Genomic DNA, 26,716 nt, shown 5'->3' with positions numbered 1-26,716 from the left:
GGGAGGGTGCCATGAAACCCACACCAAATTAAGTGTGATGTACCGAGGCGACTGTCATTTATGCGGTTCGTCTCGTGCGCTTTTTATGGATTCTGTGACTGAAAGGCAAAAATCACTCAATTTGGTTCTTCTGGGCTAAAATCATTGTATTTTAACCACGGAATATTACTAATACGCCATATGACCCAAGTGACCTTTCAAGACCCCCAAGACATTCACAGAAAAAAACCTGAATCCCATACTGGAGTCATGGACCTTCAATGATTTTGAAATATGCTTTGAAGGAAAAGCCCCCATTAGCGCAAGCACAGTAAGAAGGGACATGACAACGACACTCCTAACAGTGATGAGGTGTTTATAAATGTGCACCATGCTATGAATACATAGAGGAGAGATGGAAGAAATGAGACACTGCTTATGTTTACACGGACAACAATACAATACCCCCCTAACTGTAAATAGAGCCAAATTGGATGCAATCGGTCGAATTTTCCAATTACGGCTCGCTTTACGTTACACCACATAGTCCAAAAAATGAATTATATTCACATTACAGGCCTACATTATATGTTCCCAGAGTAGTATAGGCCACAAGATCATGTATCTGTTGTGTGTACTGCTGACTGGAATACAAATTTCATGTAAACCATATTTAATTGTATTATTTCTTCCTCTGAATATGGCTATTTTGAAAAAGGGCCATCAGAGAATTTTGTTTACAGTACCTTCTCACTGCAATCTTACTTTATTGTCTTGGAATATTGGCATACGATGTCCATAGAAATTTGGCCAATAAAGAGGAAGAAGACAAAAGGGCAAAGAAATCTTTGTGGGATAAAGACACGCAAAAAATGTACATGTCACTGCACTGTAGTCTCGTTTAAATTAGGGAAATACTGAAATTTAAGACTCCAAAACACCCATAGACGTAAATGTGAGTGTGACTGGTTGTTTGTCCGTACGCGTGTCCTGTGATTGACAGGTGAGGTCCGTGGTCTACCCGACATCTTGGCCAAAGTCAGCTGGGACAGGCTCCTGCTGACCCAGGACCTGAGCGAGGACACATGCTCCAGAAAATGAATCATGGATACGTTAAAGCAGCCTAATTTCATGTTTGTTTGTTTTTTAGACATTCTGCATGTCACGGACGTCTCTCATAAACCCTACTTAATCATTGTTGCTTTTTTAAAATAACATTTGCTACATTTACATACAGTATTTATACAGTACTACACCGTATATTTTCTATCTCGGGCCTTCATTCCAACATGCGAGGGCACATTTAAAACAGCTCATATTGAAAACTTGAGGCAGTCTGGCAGGGAAGTTGTAGGATAAAAGAGAAAGATAGAAAAGTCAGAGGAAGAATGTAAAAGAGAGCCATCCATATAGAAAGTGGAGTGATGCCATGACAAATAGACAATGGGAAAGAGGATCAAGACTTTGTCCCCCAAAACATGCTCTTAAAGCTACCGCGTGCAAAAGTTTGCTTCTTGGTGACAATATCATCATGACAAACCCATATGTGAATGCATTAATTAGACTTTGTTAATATGAAAACAACATCAACAACAAGCGTGAGAACAACAACGAAATCAACCAATTAGATAATGGTACTGGTTTTCTTGATTAGAACCACGTCCTTAAACATTAAGGAACTCAGCTGCAGGAAGATCCACCAATGGGCTGCTGGAAAGACAAGCTGCTCCTCCCCCCCTCGAGAAGTGTGGCCGTTTCTCATCTCCAGATCAGTCTCAGCCCTGTCCGGCGTTGCGTTTGTGCGTGTGAGAGAGAGAACATGGAGGTGTGCGCGTCGGAGAGAGGAAAAAAGCAGGGATGTGTTGCCAAAGTTGGTGTGTACAAACGTGGAGTAGCTATGAGAGGCGTCTACTCAGAGCCGCTCCTTTGTGGCCACCCAGATGTAAGGACCTGATTGCTCCTCGATTATCTGCTTCACCTGCGAATACACCTCCTCGAGAGATGAGCCGTGGACAAAAGCTGCGGGGAGGAATCATTTACATACATTCAAGTTTAGTTTGTATAGTCCTCCAAATCCTACCAAAGAGGTAATGCATGGTTTTGTTTTTGTTACTGTCAATCCCCCCCCCCCCCCCATTCACAAAGCGGTTTAATGACAATATGATAGTGTATTATCCCATAACATTTCAAAAAGTTACATAATATATACAGTGAGGAAAGTAAGTATTTGAACACCCTGCAATCTTGCAAGTTCTCCCACTTTGAAATTGTGGAGGGGTCTGAAATTTTCATCTTTGGTGCATGTCCACTGTAAGAGAATACCTAAAAAAAAAAAAATTAAATCTGGGAATCACAATGATGATGAATTTCTGTGCTGCAAATAAATATTTAAACACCTGTGATATTTTTGTTACGTTGCTTTTGTTTTCAGTTCCTGAGGTCAAACATTTCCTGTAGTTTTTCAGATGTTTTTCGCACACTGCAGCAGAGATTTTGGCCCATTCCGCCACACAGATCTTCTCTAGATTAGACAGGTTTCTGGGCTGTTGCTAAGAAACAACACATTTTTATTGGGTTTAGATCTGGAGACTGGCTCGGCCACTCCAGAACCTCGATGTGCTTCTTACAGAGGCGCTCCTTGGTTATCCTGGCTGTGTGCTTCGTGTTGGAAGATTTAGCCATGACCCGTCTTCAATCCTCTAACTGAGAGGAGGCGGTTGTTCCCCAAAATCTTGCAATACAGTCATCCTCTGTTGAAATACTTATTTCCAGTAGTAACGTACAAATAAATTGTTAAACCATCCTGCATTGTTCAATAATGCATTTCCATTTTTTTTAGATTATCTCTCAAAGTGGACATCCACCGAAGATGAAAATTTGAGACCCCTTCATGATTTCAAAGTGGAAGAACTTGCATAATTGCAAGGCGTTCAAATACTTGTCTGTGTGTGTATATATATATATATATATATATATATATATATAAATTGCATTAGAAATGAATAATTACAGTACGTTACTGTGAAACAATACATGAAATATAATTTATTAGCGAATGTTGACTCACCAGTGAAATATTCTGTGAACTCTTGCTCGAGTTTGACAGCTCTGTCATAGGATCTCCTTCCCTGCTCCTCAGTAAAACGCTTATTCATTTCTCTGGAAAGACACACGTATTTGTCAACGTAAAGCATTTTCATTTCAAGCAACTGTTCCCATTGGAATAACATGTAAACTCCTTGACAGCAACCCCATGGACATCCCACTAGTGTGTCGAAGGTGCTAATCCACAGTCAGTCAAATTGAATTTGGGTCACCAACTGTACTCTACAGCACAATCAAAGTGTTTTGATTGATTGAAAAGCGATATAAAACCTAATAGATGTGTGACATTAACAATAAAACATTTTGTATTTTTCACTCTCTCTACGAATCATAGTTAGCTCTTGATTTATGAGTTCAACTTGTCGCATGACCACACTCATAACTCAAATCACTTGAACTCTCCCTATTTACAATAATGGAGAAACACCACAATTTTATGGTTGCACGTTTTAATAAAGGAAAATAGCAGTAGAATGATTATAAAATATAGCTAAAAAAAACGTTAAAAAATGAATGTAAGGACTTCAACCGGTTTTATGACACATAATTGAGCCAAAAGTCCAACTCTGTTGTACATTCGTGTGTTTTAGCTCTACATGGCTTAATGCTTCATGTTGCTTACAGTCCATTCACCCTCCTTGCTATGCTGCAGCAATGGTCTGTCTTTCTTCAGCAGAGGTTAGGTTAAAAAACATTTAAGTTTCTTATACTGCAGATTCACTTGCATGTTTCAAGTTCTTGGGAGGGCAAACAAATGAAGTCACCTGAAATCGTGACGTCGTGTGACAGAAAGTGAGTGTTCTGCATGGACATCACGATGCACAGATTGTGATATTTGTCAGAAAATGTTTGACAACTAGAGGTGAGAAGAGTAACTCAATGTACTCAAGTAAAGTTACAGGTACTTGAGAATAATATGACTCAAGTAATGTTAAAAGTTAGTCCTCCAAATAATTACTCAGGTAAGGGGGAGAAAGTACTCAGTGGAAAAACTACTGAAGTACGGAGTATCTAGTGAGTAACATCTGATATATTTTTAAATCATGGCATGAGGAGCAAATAAAATAAAACTAACAAAATAAAATATAAATGTGCAAATTCAGATATAAATGAACAATAATTAAAATAATAAATAAAGGCAAATTCAGTGTCTTATACTACATTGTTTCTACTTGTTCAACAGCACAATATTGAAGGCTCACCAGGCACGTTACAAAAACAGGAAGAAGGCTTGCACTTGACATAAAAACGATCCCCACCCCTGTTCAAATGCCAGGTTTTTGTGTTACAAAAGAATTTTGACCAAAATAAATCATTTAAGACCTTTGTGAACGGTGAATGTGACGTGGATTTTTTAACAATTCAACTGATTTAAAAAAAAAAAAAAAAACTTGTACAGACAGGTGGTACTACTGGATTACTATTGTCGTTGTTACCTTTATTTTTTTGTTTACTTTAGTGGAGGAGCCTAGTTGGGCTCTAAAAAGTGCAAACTCAAATGCTTACAGTTTGTTCACTTACAGGATGTTCTCAACATTCCGTGGTCTAATGAAGATGGCGATGGGATAGAGGCCTGCGAGCTGCAGACGCTTTATAGCGTTCCCTGATACATCCAGTATACAGTGTTTACCCTGAGGGACACAAAGATCAGGCAGAATGAGATATTTCCTCCTTTTTTACATTTTTACAGGAGTTGGTGGGATTTGTTTCCTTCAACCCTCTGTACTGTGTCAACTCTTGCCATATTTTCTGTGCCATATTTGTGTCGTACCTTTTCAGCAACTTCTCTCACGGACTGTACGCTGGTTCCATACAGGTGGTTGTTATACTGTCCTGCCTCGATGAACTTGTGCTCCTGGATCTCACGTTCCATTAGCTCTCTTGAGGCCATAAAGTGATAGTCTCTACCATCCACCTCATAGTCACGCCGTGGCCGAGTTGTATCTAAGGAGTACGCACGTACAGGATATGTTGAAAATGTTTCTTCAATAAAACATGCTAAATAATTAAAGGTTAACCAAATCAATGACTATGTCATTCAAATGTGCACATTTAAATAAAGATTTCTACTGAAAGCCATCCTGAGGTTTGGACACTCACGTGGGACACAGGAGCCAAATTTGTCGGGAAATTCAGAGATGAGGTCATCGTTGACTCTATCTTTCATTGGTCCAAGCATGATAACAGGTCTTGTGTAATTCACTGGGCGATAAAAACAAATGTAATTACGCAACAGAACTTGTAATAAAAATATTTCAAAAATGCACTTTGCCATTAACTATCAAAAACATTTGAAAGGTGAACTAGATGCACAAACTGGAGATGTGGTGGGATACTCCACAAACTGTGCTGAAATTTCAATACACGTTGACAGATTTGGTTTGAGGGTTTCGTGCATGAACTGCTCTCTCTCTCTCTCTGTATATATATATATATATATATATATATATATATATATACAGTGACAAAAATAAGTATTTGATCGCCCTGCTATACTGCAAGTTCTCCCACTTAGGGGTCTGAAATTTTCATCGTAGGTACATATCAAATGTGAGAGAGAATCTAAACAGATAAATCCAGAAATCACAATGTATATTTTTTAACAATTTATTAGTGTGATACAGCTGTAAATAAGTATTTGAACACCTGTCTATCAGCTAGAATACCAGCGTACCCCGCCTCCTGCCTGTTGACAGTTGGGATAGGCTCCAGCACTCCCCACGACCCTTGTGAGGATAAGCGGCAAAGAAAATTGATGGTTGAATGGATGGATGGATGGATGGATGGAAAGACCAGATGAGACCAAAATGGAACTTCTTTGTCATAATTCTACTAACTGTGTTTGGAGGAAGATGAACGATGAGTTCCATCCCAAGAACAACATCCCTACTATGTAGGCTTTGGGGGTGTTTTTCTGCACATGGGACAGGACTGTATGAAGGAGAGGATGACCGCGGTCATGTATTGTGAGATTTTGGGGAACAACCTCTTTCCCTCAGTCAGAGCACTGAAGATGGGTCGTGGCTGGGTCTTTAAACATGACAATGACCCGAAGCACACAGCCAGGAAAACCAAGGAGTGGCTCCGTAAGAAGCATATCAAGGTTTTGGCGTGGCCTAACCAGTCTCCAGACATAAACCCAATAGAAAATCTTTGGAGGGAGCTGAAACTCCATGTTTCTCAGCGACCTGTCTGATCTAGAGACCTGTGTGAAGGAGTGGGCCAAAATCCCTCCTGCAGCCTGTGCAAACTTGTTGAACAACTACAGGAAACGTTTGACCTCTGTAATTGCAAACAAAGGCTACTTAACATTGGTTTTCTCAGGTGTTCAAATACTTATTTGCAGCTGAATCACAAAAAATCATACATTGTGATTTCTGGATTTTTCTTTTTAGATTATCTCTCTCACAGTGGACATGCACCTATGACAAAAATTTAAGACCCATCCATAATTTCTAAATGGGAGAACTTGCGCTATAGTAGAATGTTCAAATACACACTGATGAAACTACTACTTTGGTAGTATATGGAGGAATATACAAAGAATTTCTTTTTTTTATTATATTACAATTCATTTTTTGTGTCAATATGGGTGCTGTGTGTACATTGAAAGAAAAAATGAATTTAAGTGATTTTAGCAAATGGCTGTAATATAACCAACTGAAAACATTAAGCGAAATCTGAATATTTTATTGTCAAGTAAAGTATGCTAATGCAGTCATCAAGTCATAACTGCAGGTACCTATTTGTATGAAGCATATACAGTATAGGGCATAGACTACCACATGAAAAACTGTCAGAAAAAGCAATGACTGAGCATTCAGACAACGAGTTGTGTGACCTTTGTAACATCAAAACATGTCAATACCATCATAACGAAGGACTACACCACAACAAATCTATTTGTGGGGTTAGCTGTAAAAAGCTCAAACTCATAAACAGTCAAAATATCATTTATGCATTTTCAAAAAGTTACCTTTACTCTGTGTCAATAATACAACAAAATCAAATGTTAATGTTCATAACTTCAAATCACTGACCTTCCTGCTGTATAACTGCTTGATAGGTTAGGAGGGTCTCCTCGTGGCCAGCTAATTGGACACATACAGGTTAGGGACAAACTTAAATGCAAAGAGACAAAAACACACAGTCTTACCCATTCCATACTTTTGATTAAACCCCTTGCATCTGGAAAAGCGCAGTATCACACAGATACACAACACACACATGCACATTAGGTCCAGAGCTGGCTCGTCTATTTGGCAATATTGGGAAATGCTGAGGGTGCTGTGGCCTCCAGGGGCACCACAAAAATCGTAATTATTGTACATTATTCAATCAAAATTATTATCATTTTTACACAGCATACCATATTAAACTGCTTACCTGCAAAGGAACTCTTAGTGCCCCAAAACATGCTGCCAGGATGTAAATAGTATTTAAAAATTTTTATGTGAATTATTTTTTCAGCCATTGTTTTATTTATTTTATTATTTGCTTGCTGGGGTGTGATCATTTTAGTTTCTACGTGACACTGTGAACGTGAACAACATCTTGACTTAGGACTTGCATACACTGTCAGTGCGTGGAGCAATGTAAGCTTCTGCTAACAAAAGTAAAATTCCAATTGTTCTTCACTGCCTTGTAAGAGCCATCATGTTGTAGCTTACATACATGCTAAAATACATGCTAGCACAAAACAACATTGACAGATTTTGGAACTCAGTGTGCACATAAGGTGTGCCACATTACAGGGTGCCCTGCCTATTTTGGATAGAATTTAAGACTTCTAAGTGCACCTTATGGTCATGAAAATACAGTACGTTATGGAAGAAAAAAAAAATCTGTGAACATGCGGGGCTGCGAACGGTGAGCCGCGAATGGGCAAGTACATGTGTCACGTACATACTGCATGCCAGATCCACACACATACCAGAACACACACAAACAAGCAAGAAAGTAAAGGTCAAAGAACAAGGCTTGAAAATGCAGTAGGATAAATGACCATAAGGGAGAATGAATGGGGTCGCAGAGAGATGGAGGGACAGTAAGAGAGGGTCAAGACTTACAGGAAGTACTCTCACTCTCACTGGTGCCAGAGGTCACCAGCTCTGGGAGGACAAGACAGGAGTCAGCTACACTCACACAGAGGTGGGTACTAACATCTGCATCTACTCCATTAAGACTGTTACACATACTTTGGAAACCTTATTGAAGAATTGTACTTGACAGAGTAGTTAGTTTTGATGAAACATACTTTTTCAATACAACACCCACCAGAAACACCCCCTTTACTCTAGCCTACTGAGCTACATTCTGCTTGCTATTATGTATCGTATTTTCGTGACCATAAGGCACACTTAAAAGTCTTAAATTGCCTCCAAAATGAAAGGGGTGTTTTCTAACGCGTCACGCCTTATATGTGCACGGAGTTCCAAAATCTGTAAATGTTGTTGTGTGACTTTGATGAGCACTCCGCTTTCCTGACTGGGAGGATTTCCTGCCGACACGCTGCTTATATAGAGGAAAGGTGGACTGGGAGGCAGCACGGAGCGAATTACAGCAGAATTTGTGAATGGATTGTGGATGCTTGGGCTAACGTGTCTGCTTCCACTGTTGTTCGGAAAAGCCAGCATCATATCTGAGGAGACGCACGGCAACGAGACTGACAATGACAATGACGAGAGGGAACCTGGCGTGTTTAATGGAGAACGTGCCCAGCTATTCATTTGGGATCCAGAAGATGAGGATTTTGATGGATTTGTGGATGAGGATTGATACAAAAATACATGATTAAATATTTCAGTAAAGTACAACCAAACTCACTGTTTGCATTGTTAAATACTTCAGTTAAGTATGCTAAAGTATGCTACCGTATGCTTTAAGCGAGTGTATGTTTTACCATCCCTGCTCACAATATAACTGTGCACTTAAAGCCCAGGTGTCATCCCTATAAACATTGTAAAATAGATATTGTAATGAAAAATACATATAACATTATTCACTTCAATGTCTATACGAAAAAATAAATGTGAGCGGAGAGCGCGTCATCCATGCACAAAGTTGCAGAAGTGTCATTCTACAATATCCAAGCGGTTGCCATATTGGCTGCGTCTTCCGTTCATGACGTCACCCGGACATTTGCAAATGAAAACACGCAGTGCACCCTAACTATGGGAGACAAACGCTCCCCGTCTGACACGGAAGCTCTTTTCGAAAAGGAGAACACCACACAACCGAGTGAAGTTACCGGGGCAATATTACACTATTGTTTCGAGCCCTCGGGGCAATATTGCACTACTATATCGAGACATATTCAGATGATATGCGATCACAGCCAAACCTCATCCCTGTCCGATCCACTTCCGCGGCGGAGATGAGCCATCACGGCTCATCCCAGCCAGCCGGTGTGGCTTATGACGGAGCCGAGCCGACCTGTTTTAAGGGGGGTTTTCACAGATCCCGCAGTACTGAGCAACACAGTCGAGCCAGGACGCTTTATGCGCACACGCGGCTGAGTGACGTATTCTCAGCTGGGTTCTTCAAATCCGCTCCCGTCCCCAAAGCCCGACGCGCAGCCTTCGCAGAAGCAGTAACCGCCGAACGAGGCGCCTCAGCTGGTGTGGATGATTTTCTGCACCGTGGTGGCATATATTAGAGCCGAGCCATGCTGCTTTTAGGGCTATGTTCAAAGCCGCCGCAGTACTTTGAGCCGCTGCACATTACTGCCTACCTGTTATTTGGAACTCACGAAGCTCTCGTCCTCTGCACCCGTGCGATCCATTTTTCACAACGAACCGGGTCTCTTGCAAACCTATGAAGGGTAAATCCATTCTCCCGAGTGTTCAAGCAAGGTCCAGCAATGCAATGAGGCAGCATTTTGGCTAACACGAAGGAACAACGAGCTACCTTCCCGGAGGTAAAATTAATGGAAACAAACGAGTCCACTAGGGGGCGCCTCTGTCCCGTACGCCACTTGCTGCTTCTTCTCGAAAACAAATCCCTGAGAGGATTTTCATGGTGGGAGTTACAAAAAGCTGTATACGCCAAAATCATGTTTTGTGGTGAAAAAACACATGGGACCATATTGGCTGTGGGTTTTTCACTAATAATATACCAAAAATCACCCATTTCATGACAGTTGCAGTTTAATGTACGTGTTAAATACAGAAATAGCACAAGTAACTGAGATTGCACCTTTTAGTACCGTGCACCTTATGGTCGTGAAAATAAGGTACTCGTCTTTATCGGACAGACTTTTGCCACAGGACTGTTTTACCAATCCAATTACTCATGACATTTGACTCCACTCGACCAAACAAAGGGAGCCAGGCAGTTACATGACTGCACCCTGTAGCTCCACTCAGAAGCAATACTTTCAAAAGTGACTTATTCAAATAAACATGTCAGAAATCCATAGTTAACATACAGAATCAGTGTCTGCTTAAAAATACCAGCCTAATTTCAGCCGACAAAGATGTCGCTTTGAACTTCAACAATTGCACATTTGCAAAACGAAATGCTCTGTGGAATAAAATCAGCAGGTCAACCACAACATGTAAATGCAAATTGCAGTTCTTGTAACACATTGAGGCTCTTTTCTCTTACTGTATATGCATATTTGATGGTCAAGCTAATAATTTTTTTTTTAATAAGATGTTACTCATCAATTGCTCAGCCCTTGTAGTTCTTTTTCTCCATTGAATAGTTACTGTTACTCAAGCAATTATTTGGAGGACTACTTTTTAATTTTACTTGTATCATATTATTCTAAAGTAACAGTACTTGAGTACAATATTTAGGTACTCTACCGACCTCTGCGCAGGCATGGACATACACAAGAAAAACACACACACACGCACAGTCCCCCCACCCCCTCACCAAATAGAATACAGACATCCATATTACCGTAGTTCACACTCAGAACAAAGAAAACGTCCACCACATATTATGTCCATCCATCTTCGGTAATTTGTTATTGTTCATAGCGAGTGAACTAATAAACAACCCATAAATAACATTTTGGGAATGAATAATTAATACATTGGCCAGCAGGGGTCACTTTTAATGTACAGTATTTACTTACCCCTTTCATCTTGACCCTGCATAGAGAACCACAGAAAGAAAGAGACTTAGTGGATTATCACAACAGATGACTGAATGACATCGGAAGAATCCCTACACAGCTCTCTCTCTCTTTTTCTTGCAAGTACACATGCACACACAAAGTGAAAGGAAAGTGCTGTGGTATTTTTTTTTTCCATTAGTTGCACTCCACAAAGCAACTGTTGTTACACAAGGTATGAGGAAAACAGGGAGGTGGTGTTAAAGAGAGGTGATGTCAGAGATATCAATAGCTCGTGTTAAATGCGGGGAGGCACAGCTTGTCATCACACTATTGTCTAAAAAATGGGGTTAAAGTCACTTTAATTACAGCATCACTCATGAACTTCAACCATTCTGTCTCAGTATTTCACAGCTTGTTTGTGTTTGAATGAGTAAAACAGCTATGGTTTTACTGGTGGATGGCATCGCATGACTGTTTTGACATTCAGCATTACACTACAATTACAAGGTCTCTTAGATTAGTTGTTACTCACTGATCTATCCTGAGTCTTCGTCAAATAGACTGTCTTTAACCTTGATCTCTCGTTTTTCTCTGCCCTGTGAAAAAGGAGGAGGAGAATCAACCTTGGCCAGGAATGTACATATCTGACTTAACATTGTATATCCTCCATTAGAATGCTCACGATATTTCTCCAGTACATAAAATAAATTTTCTTCTTCACAAAATCATCTGCGAACATCATAGTCCAAGGGGATTCCAGTCTAACCTCATCTGTCAGCCTATCCATTACTACCGCAAACAGGAAGGGGCTCAGCGCGGATCCCTGATGGAGTCCCACCTCCACCTTAAATTCTTCTGTCACACTAACGGCACACCTCAGCCGCTGTTCTGCTGCCCTCATACATGTCCTGTACTATTCTAACATATTTCTCCGCCACACCAGACTTGCGCATGCAGTACCACAGTTCCTCTCCTGCTAAATCTCATAGGCTTTCTCTTGATCCACAAAGACACACTGTAGCTCCTTCTGACCTTCTCTGTATTTTTCCACAAGCATCCTCAAGGCAAATAGTGCATCTGTGGTACTCTTTGTAGGCATGAAACCATACTGTTGCTTGCAGATACTTACTTCTGTCCCGAGTCTAGCCTTTCCTGCGCTTTTCCATAACTTCATTGTGTGGCTCATCATCTTTCTTCCTTTATAGTTTCCACAGCTCTGAACATCGTCTTTGTTCTTAAAAATGGGGAGTAGGACACTTTTCCACCATTCTTCTGGCATCTTCTCTCCTGCTACTATTCTATTGAATAAGTTGGTCAAAAACTCCACAGCCACCTCTCCAAATTGCTTCCATACCTCCAATGGTATGTCATCAGGACCAACTGTCTTTCCATTTTTCCATTCTGTTCAGTGCCTTTCTAACTTCCCCCTTACCTATCATTGCCACTTCCTGTACACGTGAAAAAAGTTCACACATTACGATACTATTTTGTATGAGGAAGTTCTATATCTTCCAGAGCTAAAAAACAAAATCAAAAAAACAACAATAATGAATTTCAGGTTTTCCAGCTCATGTAATAACTCCCGGATGACCGAAAGTTAGGTGGACACGATGTCCAGGAACTCATCAAGTCGCTGACATTTGCCCCACAGCCACATTTCATACACTTTAAACCAACCTTTTACGGCTGGGAATGACTCCAACCTCTGGGCAGTTTGGGGGTGGGGGGCTGAGGTGACGCGCAGGCCACCACTCTTCTTCCCCTGCACTGCTTACATGTAGGATGTCTCCAAAATGGAAGGTTAGAGGCTGATTTGGGATGCACTCTGATCCACTTCCATCATAGTCAAACAGTGCTCTGCAAAGAATACATAATCAAATTTGAAATTTTTATTTTGGGTTGACACTGTTTTACACAACCAGCTGCTGAACATTATAAAAGAAGAAATGGGAGATACAATACATACTGTACATTCAGCCCCAAAACATCAGTGCTTACTTTTTTCAAAAATATTTAACAGAACATGAAAGAGACCAATGTGAGAGAAATACAACAGCTGCAAGATGTGTTGTACACATCTGTCCTTGTGTGTCACAATGATGGTGTGTGTCAACAGTTGGTGTGTATGTGTGTGGATGGCTGAACGATGCTCCATCTTGGTGACCCATCAGAGACCAGTCCGCAGGGACGCAACCTGGGAAAATGCGGCAGCAGTGTGTGTGTGGAAGTGGGAAGTAGAGCTGAAATAACAGGCATTCCCTACAGTCCCCACTGCCCTCATCAATAAAATAGAGCAGAGACGACGAAGGGGATATCAAGAGAGACAGACAGAGAGGTAGATATAGACTACCAATATTTTAGAATCCCTATATATTTTAAGGATTTTGGATGAAATATTAATCACAAGATGTTGCAGAACCTCATCTGGAAGGACTCGGGATTCACAACAGTTTAGTCCCATGGAGGAAAAATGTAAAAACGGCAACTAGCTGTGAGAGACACACTTACAACTATCTACAGCTGCCCCAAAGTGCCGCCCTGCATTAAATTGAAATTTTCAAAAAAAGTTGGCAGATTAAACAGTGTGCTTGATGATATAAAAAAAAAAAAAATGGAATGTACAATGCATTTAATATTTTGTTTGTTGTTAATGTTTTTGTGTTGCTCAAGGTTAAGGTTACAGTATCTACTCAATCAAGGGTTATTGAGGTCGTTCCTAGTCCATTGCTCAAGATTTGTTAAAAAAACGACTTAATTAAATGTTATATTGATTGAGGCTTGTTTTATAACTAAGGCCAATGTCAATGTAACTTTTAGTCTATTAAATGTGTAGTAATTTAAAAGCCCATAGAGGAATCTTTCTGATCAAATTACACTGGTCAAGAAACATTGATTGTAGCAATGTCCGTAAGTTCAGAATTTTAGGCCCCATAGCTCAGTGGTTAGAGCACTGGTTTGGTAAACCAGGGGTTGTGGGTTCGTATCCCACTGGGGCCTCCACTCCCAAATTTTGCCAAACATATATGTGTGTTCATCTGAGATGACACGCTGTGGTGACCCCGAAAAGGACAAGCCCAAAGAAACTTACTATAATGCTTTTATAAAATGTTGGACCAATTAATTTGAATCCCATTAAACGAAAAGTAGCGGCACAGAGGATGCCTGGTTATCACATCTGCCTCAAAGTTCTGGGTGTTTGTATGTTCTCCCCACACCTACATGGGTTTTCTCCGGGTACTCTGGTTGCCTTCCACGTCACAAAAACATGCGTGGAACGTTGACTGAAGACTATATTGCCCATACAATGTGCCCTGAAATTGGCTGGCAACCAGTTCAGGGTATACCCCACCTCTCGCTTGAAGATAGTTGGGATAGGCTCCAGGATGCCCACAAACATAGTGAGGATAAGCGGGACAAACAATGGATTGATGGATAAAATAACATTCACTGTGTTTAGTGTGGTCCTTCATATTTTTTTTAAGGAATCCTACCCATCTCACAAATTCTACCTGGGTAATCAAACATATGAACACAACTGTATGTTTTCTAATTTACTCAATAAAAGTAGGGCTGTGAATTTCAGAATAAGAGCAAGTAAATTAAAAAAAACTATAACGTTCAAATAAAGTAATTAAGTTCAGAATCTTTGAAAAAACAAACAAACAAAATACAGATGATACTTCAGGTTTTGATCATATGTGTAGAGGCACAATCATGCATTGTAAAAATCCATTTCACCAGTAGTAGGTAGAAGGGTTTTCCAGAATTTTGAGGTCAACTTCGGGGGTGCATTCTGCACAAAGAATTACAGTGTGTTTCAAATGTTAAAGCTCCCTTTAAATTTCATCGCAGACCATCTAACGTTCACATTTACAATGTGGGATCAAACGAAATAATTTTTTTTTGTGTGTTTACAAAACAGTGATTACATTATCCAATCACAATGGAACAATACATGCATCACTTCTGATCTCCTCGTTGCCATGATACAGAAACATAAAGATCTGCTGTTTTCAACATTTCTTTCCTAGAATTATTAGCATATTATCATGCATTTGACGTCTGTCGGCAGAAACCAGCCATAAAGAAAATTTGTGATGTTGATTAAAACTGTCCAGAATTTTGAAAAAAAAATGTTTGGGTTTAGATTTAACATTTTGAAGTTTTTTTTTTCATAAAATTACACTGTGATCATTTTTTCCTTTGAATTTGACATGGCATCATAAAAATATAGCACACAAAAAAGGACTGAAATATGTATTTTGTAGAGTATTAGTTGTAACAAAGCTTCTTGGCAATAAATCTTATCCCATTTGAAATCAAAGCCCATTATTAGTCACCAATAAGGACCAATTACCTAAATAAGAGTGCATTTGAAGCCACATTAAATGAGCAACTTAGTGCAGTCTTGACATGCTAAATACAGTAAGTACAGTACATAAACATGTACAGTAAACAACCACACCATTCTCAGTACACTTCTCCAAAGACTATGAACTGATAGGTGGATCCTGATTGCAGTCCAAGAAACACACACGCACCCAGACACGCACACACATGCACCTTTGCTCCCATTGTCGTAATTTTGATGCAAAAAGCGAGAAAAGATGACAAGATTATGCAACTGTTTAAGTAGCAAAGCTGTGGTCGATATTCACGTGACGTCAGCCGTGCAGCGTGTTAGACCAGGTCACAGTCTGGACTTCAGACGAAGTTGAAAGTTCTAACTTTTAATTGTAAATGGTATTTAAGATAAGTATTGTAAGCCCTTCGGTGAGTCAGTCCTTGTTGCGTGAGGATTTATGACCACACATTTCAGTATGAATAATAAACTCAATGCATTGTGCATGTAACACGACACTAAAATGGTATTCTTCATGTGTAGATAAAAAAGTAACAACAATTATACTTTTTATGAAAAATATTATTGTATTATGTAATATATATTATTAGTATGAAATAAAAATAGTGTGTCAATAGCTAAATAGTGCATTTCTTTTCACTTTTATAGTACTCTGCCATCACTGCGCTTTGTATCATAAACATGCACCACACAACTACATCATTGTCTTTATTGAATAATGAGCGGTCTGTGTGAATGGAATAATATTTTTGAAAAGCTGAACAGAACTTTGTATGAATCACCAACATTAAATTATTGTAGTACTCGAGAAATCTTGATGACTCGAAAGTAACTACTGTCGTTCTGAAGAAGTAAATGTAGTCCGACTATTTAAAAAGTAACAGTATTTTGCTTATTAATCAAAATAGCAGGTTGACATGGCTGACGGGTCTCTGCCCAGCTGATGTATAAACAGGCACCAAGCAAAGGTGCTTTTCTGCAGCTAAGCAGGCCTGTTTACACTGGAATATTATGTCCACGATCTGCCGGCGGCAGTTGGATCACAAGATAAAAGTCTGGGGCAAATCTGGGGAACGCAATGCCGACTGAGTAACATGGAGTATTTTGGTGGCAACTGTTTGATGGTGTTGGCATCTCCCTCACCAGTAAAATAAAGCCTGTCACCATTGGAGGAAATCTTAATACAGAAAAATCTCTTCATAAGTCAAAGCTTGTCCCGTAGAGCAGTGCTACTCAATTATTTTCTGTATTTTCTGAGCAACAAGAAAAAAATTTGCACCCCCACTCTCTGCCGCGACTATAAAGATGATCATTTGTCTATAAAATTGTTATAAGTACAGCTCTCCATAACATTGTATCCTTATTAACATTAAAGAAAACAAAAAATACATTTGAAAGAAATATAGTTCAACTTACAACAAAGAATAACTTTATTTACATTGTTTTGTCGTCTGTAACAGATAATATTTTAAGCACATTAATTTGCCTGAAATAAAAAAAAATGCCCGTTTAAACTGTAAACATTTTTAACTGACTTATTGCACCATTTGATCGTGAAAAAAATAATTGATTTTATTTTTCCCTTTTTTTTCTCATTATTGTCAGCGCTTTGAGGGGAATGTCCATTGTGCTAATAGCACAGCCTCTTGCTCCCGTTCGGCTACAATCTGTAGCAGCTCTTCATAGCGTCAAGTCGCGATCAAAATGAAAGCTCAAACTACGTAGAAATGAGTGTAATGGGCAAAAAAGCTACCATTTCAATTGTGTGCGCTATCCTTTTTTCTTAAAGGTTGTATAATCGTAGTTTCAACAAACAAACTCACGGGCAGATGTTTCTGTTTGGTACAGTAGCAATAAACGATCAGTAAATGCAAAGCCCCCCACCCCCAGGAGGTCAGAGTTCAGGTTGGTGGTGCATATTACAGTAATAAATATAAATGAGTAACATGAGACATCGAATATGATGTTGAAATGTATACCTTCTTTACCACTATGTACCTGTACACAACTATACAATGTGATTGTATTTTTTATTTTTCATCCATACATAAATATAATGCACTCTAATGACTTTTTGAAAATATTTTGGGAAAAAAATTGCACATTATTTTCAAGAAATTACGGTATACAATAGATACAATTCTTCTCTGCCTTTTCTCTCATACTATGCCATATGCACACACCCACTTCACCCACTACTTTGTTATGCAGAAATATATGTAAAACAATTCTTCATGGAGATTGGGTGCACATTACTACTTCATCACACAAATGTTTTACAACATTGTTGTTTTTTTTTTGCCCCAAACCTGCTGTGATTGAAAAATAAAAACATCAAATACAAAACTCGTCGGCACAATGGTGAGAGCGTCAAATTCCAGCCCTGCCGGTGTGGAGTTTGCATGTTCTCACCTGGCCTGGGTGGGTTTTCTCTGGGCACTTCCCAAAGTTCCGAACTTCCTCCCACATCGCAAAAACGTGTATAGGTGTGATTTTGAGTGCAAATGGTTGTTTATTTGAAAGTGCCCTCGGTTGGCTGGTACCAAGTTCAGGGTGTACCCTGCCTCCTGCCCTAAAATAGCTGGGTTAGGCTCCCGCACTTGGGAGGATAAGCGGCTCAGATATTGAAAACCCACCTGCTAATTTCATTATTTGCAGGTTAACTATCGATGAGTCAGGAACATTAAACAGACACCAACCTCTGTCTCCTGTGTTTCTTGGTATGTTTAGAATTACCTGACGTAAAGTGTGCGTTTTTGAGTGGATCGGAGTGACGTTGAGCTGGAACTGACACTGCTGGTCATCATCTGTTCCCTCAGGTCATGGATCTTTGCCTCGAAACGACTGTATTCTGCGCACACAGAAGAAAGACAAAACATGTAATAAACAGAAGTAAATACGTCTTGGAATTCTGCTTGAGAGGTTTGGTCAAACCAGTCAATCAGAAAGGGGCTGTACACTTGCATTTCCTTAAGAAGATTGTTTCCACACGCCAATTTGGTTCTATACAAAGTACAACAAAGCACAAATTTTACATCACACCTAATCCATAGGAAAGTTTTATTTTATTTTTTACAAACATGCTTAAATGACTAACAGAGAAATAAACAAGCCTTATTACTACTAAGAATAATACCATGGCAAGAGCAATCAAACCACATAAAGATCACAACAGAATTCTGCTGGGGTTTATAAAAACTAAATTTAAGATGAATAAATATAGTGAATAAACAAGCCTCCACAATTTATAAAGCCAATATTTTCTTTTAAATCACAGATACATTGCATATCAGCTAAATGACTAAAGTATTGTTTCAGTTTTTTCTTGTTTTTTTTTAAGCTTTAGAGCATTGGTCTCACAGCTCTGAGGTCCAAGGTTCAACCCGGGGCCTGCCTGTGTGGAGTTTGCATGTTCTCTCCGTGCCTGTGTGGCTTTTCTCTGAGCACTCCCATTTCCTCACACATATCAAAAACGTGCCTTCATTGGAGAAAATAAATTGCCCCTTGGTGTGGTTGTGAGTGCGATTGTTATCTGTCTCCATGTGCCCTGCGATTGACTGGCAACCAGTTCTGGATGTATCCTGACTCCTGCCCGATGATAGTTGGGATAGGCTCCAGCACTCCTGAGACCCTTGTGAGGATAAGTGGCTCAGAAAATGGATGCATGAATGTTTTAACAAAGATTTGTTTTATTTTATTACTGATGACAATGTAATGAATTAATCTGGCTATTGTTTCTCCAAGGCAGCACTTTGAACAACTGGTTAGCATGTCTGCCTCATAGTTCTGAAGACCAGGGTTAAAATCTTGGCTCACCTGTGTAGAGTTTGCATGTTTTCTGTGCCTGCATGAGATTTCTCTGGGCACGCCGGTTTCCTACCACATCCCAAAAACATGTCTGATAAGTTGATTAAAAACTTTAAATTGCCCCTAGGTGTGAATGTGACTGTGAATGTTTGTTTGTTTCTATGTGCCCTGTGATTGGCTGAAGACCAGTTCAGGGTGTACGCCACCTCGAGCCTGAAGATAGCTGGAATAGGCTCTGGCACATCCATGACCCTAGCAAGGACAAGTGGTCCAGAAAATGGATGGATAGCTTTATTGAGCCATCACACTGTACTATATTTCTATAGTATATGGGTAGTGGCGAGTGGTCATAATAAGATAGAAATGTAGTGCATGCGCAAACCCTTCAATAAAATCATTGAAAATATTTAGTTGTCAGTGTCCTCTATTATGTAATACCTTAATTCTACTGTTTTGGTCTTAAATTCATGTCTAATTTGTCCTGTTTCCTTGCGATAAGTTGGGAAGCGGAAAGCTTGTTTCATATATGCGCAATGAAGTACCAAGTAGTATCGTTTCGAGAGGCTTGTTTACTGTACGTGCGCATTTTGAATGGCAAAAAAGCTGTCAGTGAAGCAGCTTATTTGACAATGAGCATGCACATAATTGTTTTATTAGAATTGTTCAGTGAGAAACAGTCAGTGGTTGAGTTGATCGCTGAGTCACAATGAGTGAAAATAATTCAGTCTTTACATTCAGTGCTGTTTTCCCAGAGAACTTCTGAGGAAAACAACAATATAATTTCAAGTGGTCGCCCTACTCCAAAAGTACTCATCACGAAAATGGGGAAAAATTTTGGCCGTCACTTTCAAACCAGTACTTACGAGAAACATAAATAGCTAGCTGGCTGTCCAAAGGTTAGCAAACTGTTCTGTTGGCCTTGTCTCTTTTTTCCCCCCATGGAACACACAGTGTGGACTACAACAGGTTATGATGATATAAACAACCTTTACAATGCTTTGAACAAGCACGTGTGTGGATCTCTGCATATACTTTGTGTGATCTGAAAAAGGAAAACGTCTCATAATTTACCCATTTTGTGCGCTCTAATGGATTGTGTGATGCCATGTCGTAAATCTACAAATTGTGAACTATTCCTCACTCTGCTATCCACCACTGCCTTGGTGGAAAGAACATTCTATGGACTAAACAGATCAAAACCTATCATCTAAATTCCAACACATGATTGTTAGAATGGGGCAAGTGTGAGAGCGTCTATCAGAATCAAGGTGATATAGTCGTTTAAAAAAACCTACCATGTGTTCTTTAATAATTAAATACCCCAAATTTTTTTAACTTGCGCCCTAGAGCCCGCTCGCATGCGTGTGTTACTTTAATGTAAAAGGTCACCGCTTGCTACTATATTTGTGTAATGATCAGAACATGGGATGTCATGTATCACAGCTAGACGCAGTACACAAATACAGCTGCCTAGTGTTGTATGTGTCTGTATTAAACATGCATACTGATTTCCCACAATGTTTTGGCTCACTTTGGTCTACAGCCTGAACCGAAACAAAACTAGCCCACTTTAATTAATTTTCATTAATTATAACACACATATGCAACAATATAAAATGTAAAAATAATTTTTCCATCTAAACAATGCAACTATATTTCCTGTTGATATAAGAATACAATTTCTAACAGCACTGAGCAACTGATTCCCAAACCAAGCTGATTGACATGCAATAAATTGCAAGTGCGCTAATCCAAAGAGCAGCGAATTAAAAAAAAAAAAAAATCATCACATTTCTATTGGTGTTGTACGTGAAGCCCTTGTTTTTATAGTGCCTGTATGTTCATACCTGCAAAATAAATTTGATCACAGCTCTAAAAACATCACAGTTTTCCATATGACTGGGAGAAATCCTGCAAGAAGACTTTCTGACAAATGGGGCTGCATGTATGTTCCTGAAATGGTAGACAGAATCTAATCAAAGCTGTGTGATGCAATTACACTTGAGGTACACACGTAACAAGCAACATACACACCTACACACACATACAAATGTGCGGACACAGACTCACCACAGATACCCAGAATCTTCCTATTGCTGTATTTCTTTTCCTTCAAATACACAAAATCAGATAATACATATGGAAGAGGATGGAGAGTCATTGCTAAAATTGATACAGAATATTTTATGCAATGAGCATAACAATAGAAGTAGGAATTAAATGCAGAACAGCAACCAAAGTGACCTCTAACTCGGAATCAAATTATTTCCATCACTGACCTGTGTCTATTGCCTTCAATTGAACATCATAAAATGTAATTACCTCCTCGCTAATTTTTTTTCCAGATCATAGAATTTGCACACACATTATCTCCTATCTCAAAGCATGTTGCCAAAGAACAGTAGTATGGCATTAAATACAAGATGGAAAGAATGGTACTCATAGGAGAGACAAAAGAGATGAAAGGGAGACAAAGTAGTATGGAATGACAGCTATTTAATCCAGCTAAATCACAAATCACAAAAACCCAAACTTTCAAAACAAAAGACAATCATTGTTGAGCTCTAGATGAACGAACATTGTAAATGTTGCTCAATATTCGGTTGCATTTGCACAGTGCATTGACAACTCTGAAGCTAATAAATTCATCACTCAACTCAGAAAAAGTCAGAAGTGCTCTTACCATTATGTTTTAAGACGCTGAGTGCTATTAATAAGGTGCTAATTTCTTGATCAGGTTGTCATGAGTGTGGCAGTAGTGCACCATGAAAAGCAGACCAGTGAAGTAGATAAAATCTGCAAATGTGACTGTTTATACTCTATACTATACAAATGACAATCATATCCACTGTCTGATAAAATTCGAAAACTCACTGCAACATGGATGAAATGCTAAGGTAAAAAAAAAAAAAAAATTAAAAAATATAATATAAATACACACACACACACACACACACACACACACACCACACACACACACCACACACACACACACACACACATATATATATATTCTTTTTCCATGTTGGCACATAACAAACTGAGGCAAGAAGATCAGTCAGTCAGTTCAGCTTTTGTCTCTTTCAACTGTGTCTCTGCTGTACTCACATGCTGATGGCAGGCTTGGCTTCCGTGCGCTATGATGCTGATGAGGTGGCTTTTAGATCAGTGTCATTGCATGAAGCGCTGGTAGAGTCCCAGGATGTGAATGTGAGGAAAAGCGCAATAGAGCAGAAGTGTGCAAAAAAGGAAGAAACAGTTTAGAGCACCTTCACACGCATGTGGGCATGCCAGAGTAGAAGGATTGGAATGTTAAGTGTATACATGTAAAAAAAAAAAAAATGTGCATCTAAAATGCAGCTCGGCACTTACAGAAACAACAGATGCTAACTCTCGCTCTCTTTCTACTGTGCATCACTTGCCCGCTCTCTTCTTCACTGTGGTTGCTCCTCCCACTCTGACAACAGCTTGCTTTAAGGCACACGCACATGCACACACATGCACGCACGCACGGACACGCACGCATGCACGGCTGTTTCCTCAGGTCACTCATGCGGCAGAAAACCGAGGTGATGCCAGACTCTCCTGCCCTACTTTGGTCTGGGGAATCAGCCAACACCCACACACATTCACAAGTAGCTTGACCAAGCAATTTTCCTTTTGATTGATTTGGGGGAGTTTTAATTAACTGCCCGTTAAAGTGCGACTGTCATGAAATGGATGATTTTTGGTATATTATTAATGAAAAACCCACATCCAATATGGTCCCATGTGTTTTTTCACCACAAAACATGATTTTGATGTATAAAGCTTTTTGTAACTCCCACCATGAAAATCCTCTCGAAGGATTTGTTTTCGAGAAGAAGCAGGAAGTGACGTACAGGACAGAGGCGCCCCCAAGTGGACTCTTTTGTTTCCATTAGTTTTACCTCCGCGAAGGTAGCTTGTTGTTCCTTCGTGTTAGCCAAAATGCAGGCTCATTGAATTGCTGGACATTGCTTGAAGACTCGGGAGAATGGATTTAGCCTTCATAAGTTTGTAAGAGACCCGGTTCGTTGTGAAAAATAGATTGCATGGGTGCAGAGGACGAGAGCTTCATGGGTTCCAAATAACAGGTAGGCAGTAATGCGCCTCGGCTCGATGGTGTTCAACAAGTACTGCGGCTGCTTTACACATACCTCTAAAACCCTGCCACCACGGCGCAGAAAATCAGCCACACCGGCTGAGGCACCGCGTTCGGCGGTCACTGCTTCTGCGAAGACTGCGGGTTGGGCTTTGGAGACGGGGGCGGCTCTGAATAACTCAGCTGCGTGCGCACATAAGGCGCCCCGGTTTGACTGTGTTGCTCAGTACTGCGGCGTGTGTGAACACCCCCCTAAAGGCTCCGTCACACCATGATATTCTGGTCAACATTCTCTGAACATTTCAATCGTTCTATTTTTCAGCGTTCTCAAATGAGGATGACACATCTGGTGTGTGATTAACGTGTGTCTCTCACGCAAGACTAACGTGTGTCTAACGCACGAGAACGCGTGTAACAGCGACCAAATAAGATACCCCTAAAAACCATTACCGTGTGCTAACGTGTCACTGGCGCGCGACGAGCGTTTTGTCAACGTTAGACGAGCGTGTTGAGCATGTGACTAATGGGTGAATAACGACAGAATAGCGTTTTGCTGGCGTGTAATTTTTATATTGGAACGGGAACGAAAACGTTGGAAATTTCATAGTCAGTTCAGTTGTTCTCGTGAGTTTGAACAGTCAGTATCATGCCGCCTAGACAAAAAAAGGTGGGGTGCGGACTTCAGCAACTAGCACTGCAAGTAAGAATGCAAAGCCTCTTTCACTAGCAATGTCTTTGGAGGAAAAGCGAGCACGTCCGAGAACTAACATACCATGTGACACCCCCTGGAGACCCTACACCGTGAAAAACCCCAGTGATGACAGACGGAAGTAACAACCAAGTAACGCTAGAGTAATGACTGATTAACGATAGCCAAACGCGTGCAACGCTCGGCGAACGTTAGTAAAACGTTCCACGAACGTTCTTGAACGTTCTCCAGCGTTTAAAATTAAACGTTGATGAACACTGGTCTTGGTGAGAACTTTTGTGCATGTTCAAAACTTCCGGACCAGTGTTCTCCGCCGATTCCCTGCGATCATTGACGTTCACTAGCTTTCAAAAAACACTCTTCTGGCGCTATCCCGGTGACCATGGGCGACTACCAACGTTTCCTCAAACGCTATAGAACGCTGACCAGAACGTCATGGTGTGATGGGGCCTTTAAGCAAGCCGGCTTGACTCAGTCATAAGCCACACCGGCTGGCTGCGATTGGGCGCAGTGGCTCATCTCCGCTGTGGAAATGGATCAGACAGGGATAAGGTTTGGCCGTGATCGCATATTATCTGAATATGCCTCGAAACAATAGTGTAATACTGCCCTGAGGGCTCGAAACAATAGTGTAATATTGACCCGGTAACTTCACTCAGTTGTGTGGTGTTCTCCTTTTCGAAAAGAGCTTCTGAGTCAGACGGGGCGTGTTTGTCTCCCATAGTCACGGTGCACCGCGTGTTTTCATTTGCGAATGTCCAGGTGACGTCACGGACGGGGGACGGAGCCAATATGGCGACCACTTGGACATCGTAGAATGACACTTCTGCAACTTTGTGCATGGATGATGCGCTGTCCGCTCACATTTATTTTTTCGTATAGACATTGAAGTGAATAATGTTATATGTATTTTTCATTATAAAATATATTTTACAATGTTTATAGGGATGACACCTGGGCTTTAATGTTTGTCTCAAAAGAAACTTGGTCTTGGTTTGTAGAATGAACGTGATGGACAATATGGATGAAATATTTCGTCTTCAGCATGACACTCTCCAGTGGTGTCAAAAAATATCATATTAATATTTGCGTGTCTCATTTTATTATTTATTTATTTTTAAAACTGTTTTATAACACCTGCCTCTATAATCTATAATAAGATTAACATGAAAAGTGCAATTAATGGGAATCTTAAAGGAAAAAAAAATTCAAATTGGCCACAATTTCATTCCACACAAGCATCACAGACATCTATCCATCCTTTTCCTTTCACTTATTTGAATCATCATAATTTCATCAGACAAAAAATTTCATTCGATCCCTGTGTGCAAAATTATTTGGAAACTAAGTCATTTTTGAGGACTGTTTTTATACATCACCAACCACAGCGCTTTCGGTTAATTCAAAATGTTAATAAACCTTAAACATGAATGTTTAATGAAGTAAAAATGAGGTTTAGGCTTTCTGAGGAGAATATTGATATGTGGACAATTACTACACAGCAACTGGTGTGGAGAATTATTACACAATGAAAAACATTATTTGCACATTTATATTATGTTGGAGAGAATTATAAACAACCTGAAATATCCATACATCCATTTTCTTCCTATCTATCCTATCCTCACAAGGGTCGTGGGGGAGTGCTTGGAGCCTATCTGAGCTGCCAACGGGCAGGAGGCGGGGTACATCCTGAACTGGTTGCTAGCCAATCATAGGGCACACTGAGACAAACAGACGCACTCACAATCACACCTAGGGGCAATTTAGAGTGTCCAATTAATGTTGCATGTTTTTGGGATGTGGGAGGAAACCAGAGTGCCCGGAGAAAACCCACACAGGCACGGGGAGAACATGCAAACTCCACACAGGCGGGTCCGGGATTGAACCCGTGACCTCAGAACTGTGAGGTAAAAGCTTTACCAGCTGATTCACCGTGCCGCCACAACCTGAAACATTCCAATGTAAATTGATACAAACTGATATATATACTGTAAAAAAAGTGACCCATATAGCCACCCTTCTGTTCAATGTGGCCAAAATACTGACTTGCCGAATAATTCTGCACCCGGTGTACATGCAAAGTAATAAAAAAGTGAAACAAGATGGGGGCGGGGGGTTGGGGCTTGAGGGACAGTCAGATAAGTTAGAGGAAGAGAACACAGAAATGATTAGACGATGGAGGACGGACAATGACACTGACTAATGGTTCTGAGGCTTATAATACTAACAGCTGCCCTTCCATTATTTCTGTCTGTGATCTTTGGTCCTCTGCTAGTATTCATTCCCTCAGGAAGGGCAATGTTCTCACACTTGTGCCTTCCCTTTCTGCATTATGCATCTTAAAATTGCAAGCTACAGATTGTGTGCATTGCGCCAGTACTGTATTTCCCTTTTAGATCTACCTCCAACCTGTTCCACAAACCTGGTGTTGGTGTGGCTTACATACACTTTTAGATTTCAACAACTTTCTCTTTTGTGTTTTTCCAAAGAATACCTACTCTACATGAGACAAGAACCTTAAAATTTCCAAAACAAAAACGTTATATATTTAGCACAGAA

The 26,716-nt window shown here is 40.0% G+C and overlaps 1 protein-coding gene and 1 non-coding gene across 19 annotated transcripts in view; one reads left to right on the top strand and one right to left on the bottom strand.

Annotated features, from left to right (window-relative positions):
- Positions 1-1,530: 1,530 nt before the first annotated feature.
- The window catches only part of LOC133503106 (discs large homolog 1-like protein), a 138,137-nt gene continuing 112,951 nt past the window's right edge, over positions 1,531-26,716 (bottom strand). For all 18 annotated transcript variants that reach the window (XM_061824298.1, XM_061824295.1, XM_061824296.1 and 15 more), the window contains 10 exons: positions 18,252-18,366; positions 12,830-13,009; positions 11,685-11,748; positions 11,171-11,186; positions 7,125-7,175; positions 5,185-5,286; positions 4,856-5,028; positions 4,606-4,715; positions 3,047-3,138; positions 1,531-1,998 (listed from right to left, as the gene is read on the bottom strand). In XM_061824298.1, coding sequence (XP_061680282.1) covers positions 1,892-1,998; positions 3,047-3,138; positions 4,606-4,715; positions 4,856-5,028; positions 5,185-5,286; positions 7,125-7,175; positions 11,171-11,186; positions 11,685-11,748; positions 12,830-13,009; positions 18,252-18,366 — 1,010 coding nt within the window. In that variant the 3' untranslated portion in view covers positions 1,531-1,891. The remainder of the gene's footprint in view (positions 1,999-3,046; positions 3,139-4,605; positions 4,716-4,855; positions 5,029-5,184; positions 5,287-7,124; positions 7,176-11,170; positions 11,187-11,684; positions 11,749-12,829; positions 13,010-18,251; positions 18,367-26,716) is intronic.
- trnat-ggu (transfer RNA threonine (anticodon GGU)) lies at positions 14,077-14,149 on the top strand. The gene has a single exon. It is a non-coding gene; the product is annotated as a tRNA-Thr (tRNA).

Source organism: Syngnathoides biaculeatus, chromosome 7, assembly GCF_019802595.1.
Source record: "Syngnathoides biaculeatus isolate LvHL_M chromosome 7, ASM1980259v1, whole genome shotgun sequence".
Classification (NCBI taxonomy): Eukaryota; Metazoa; Chordata; class Actinopteri; order Syngnathiformes; family Syngnathidae; genus Syngnathoides; species Syngnathoides biaculeatus.
The sequence above is the reverse complement of the archived record's forward strand: the minus strand, read 5'-3'. Positions and strand labels throughout refer to the sequence as shown.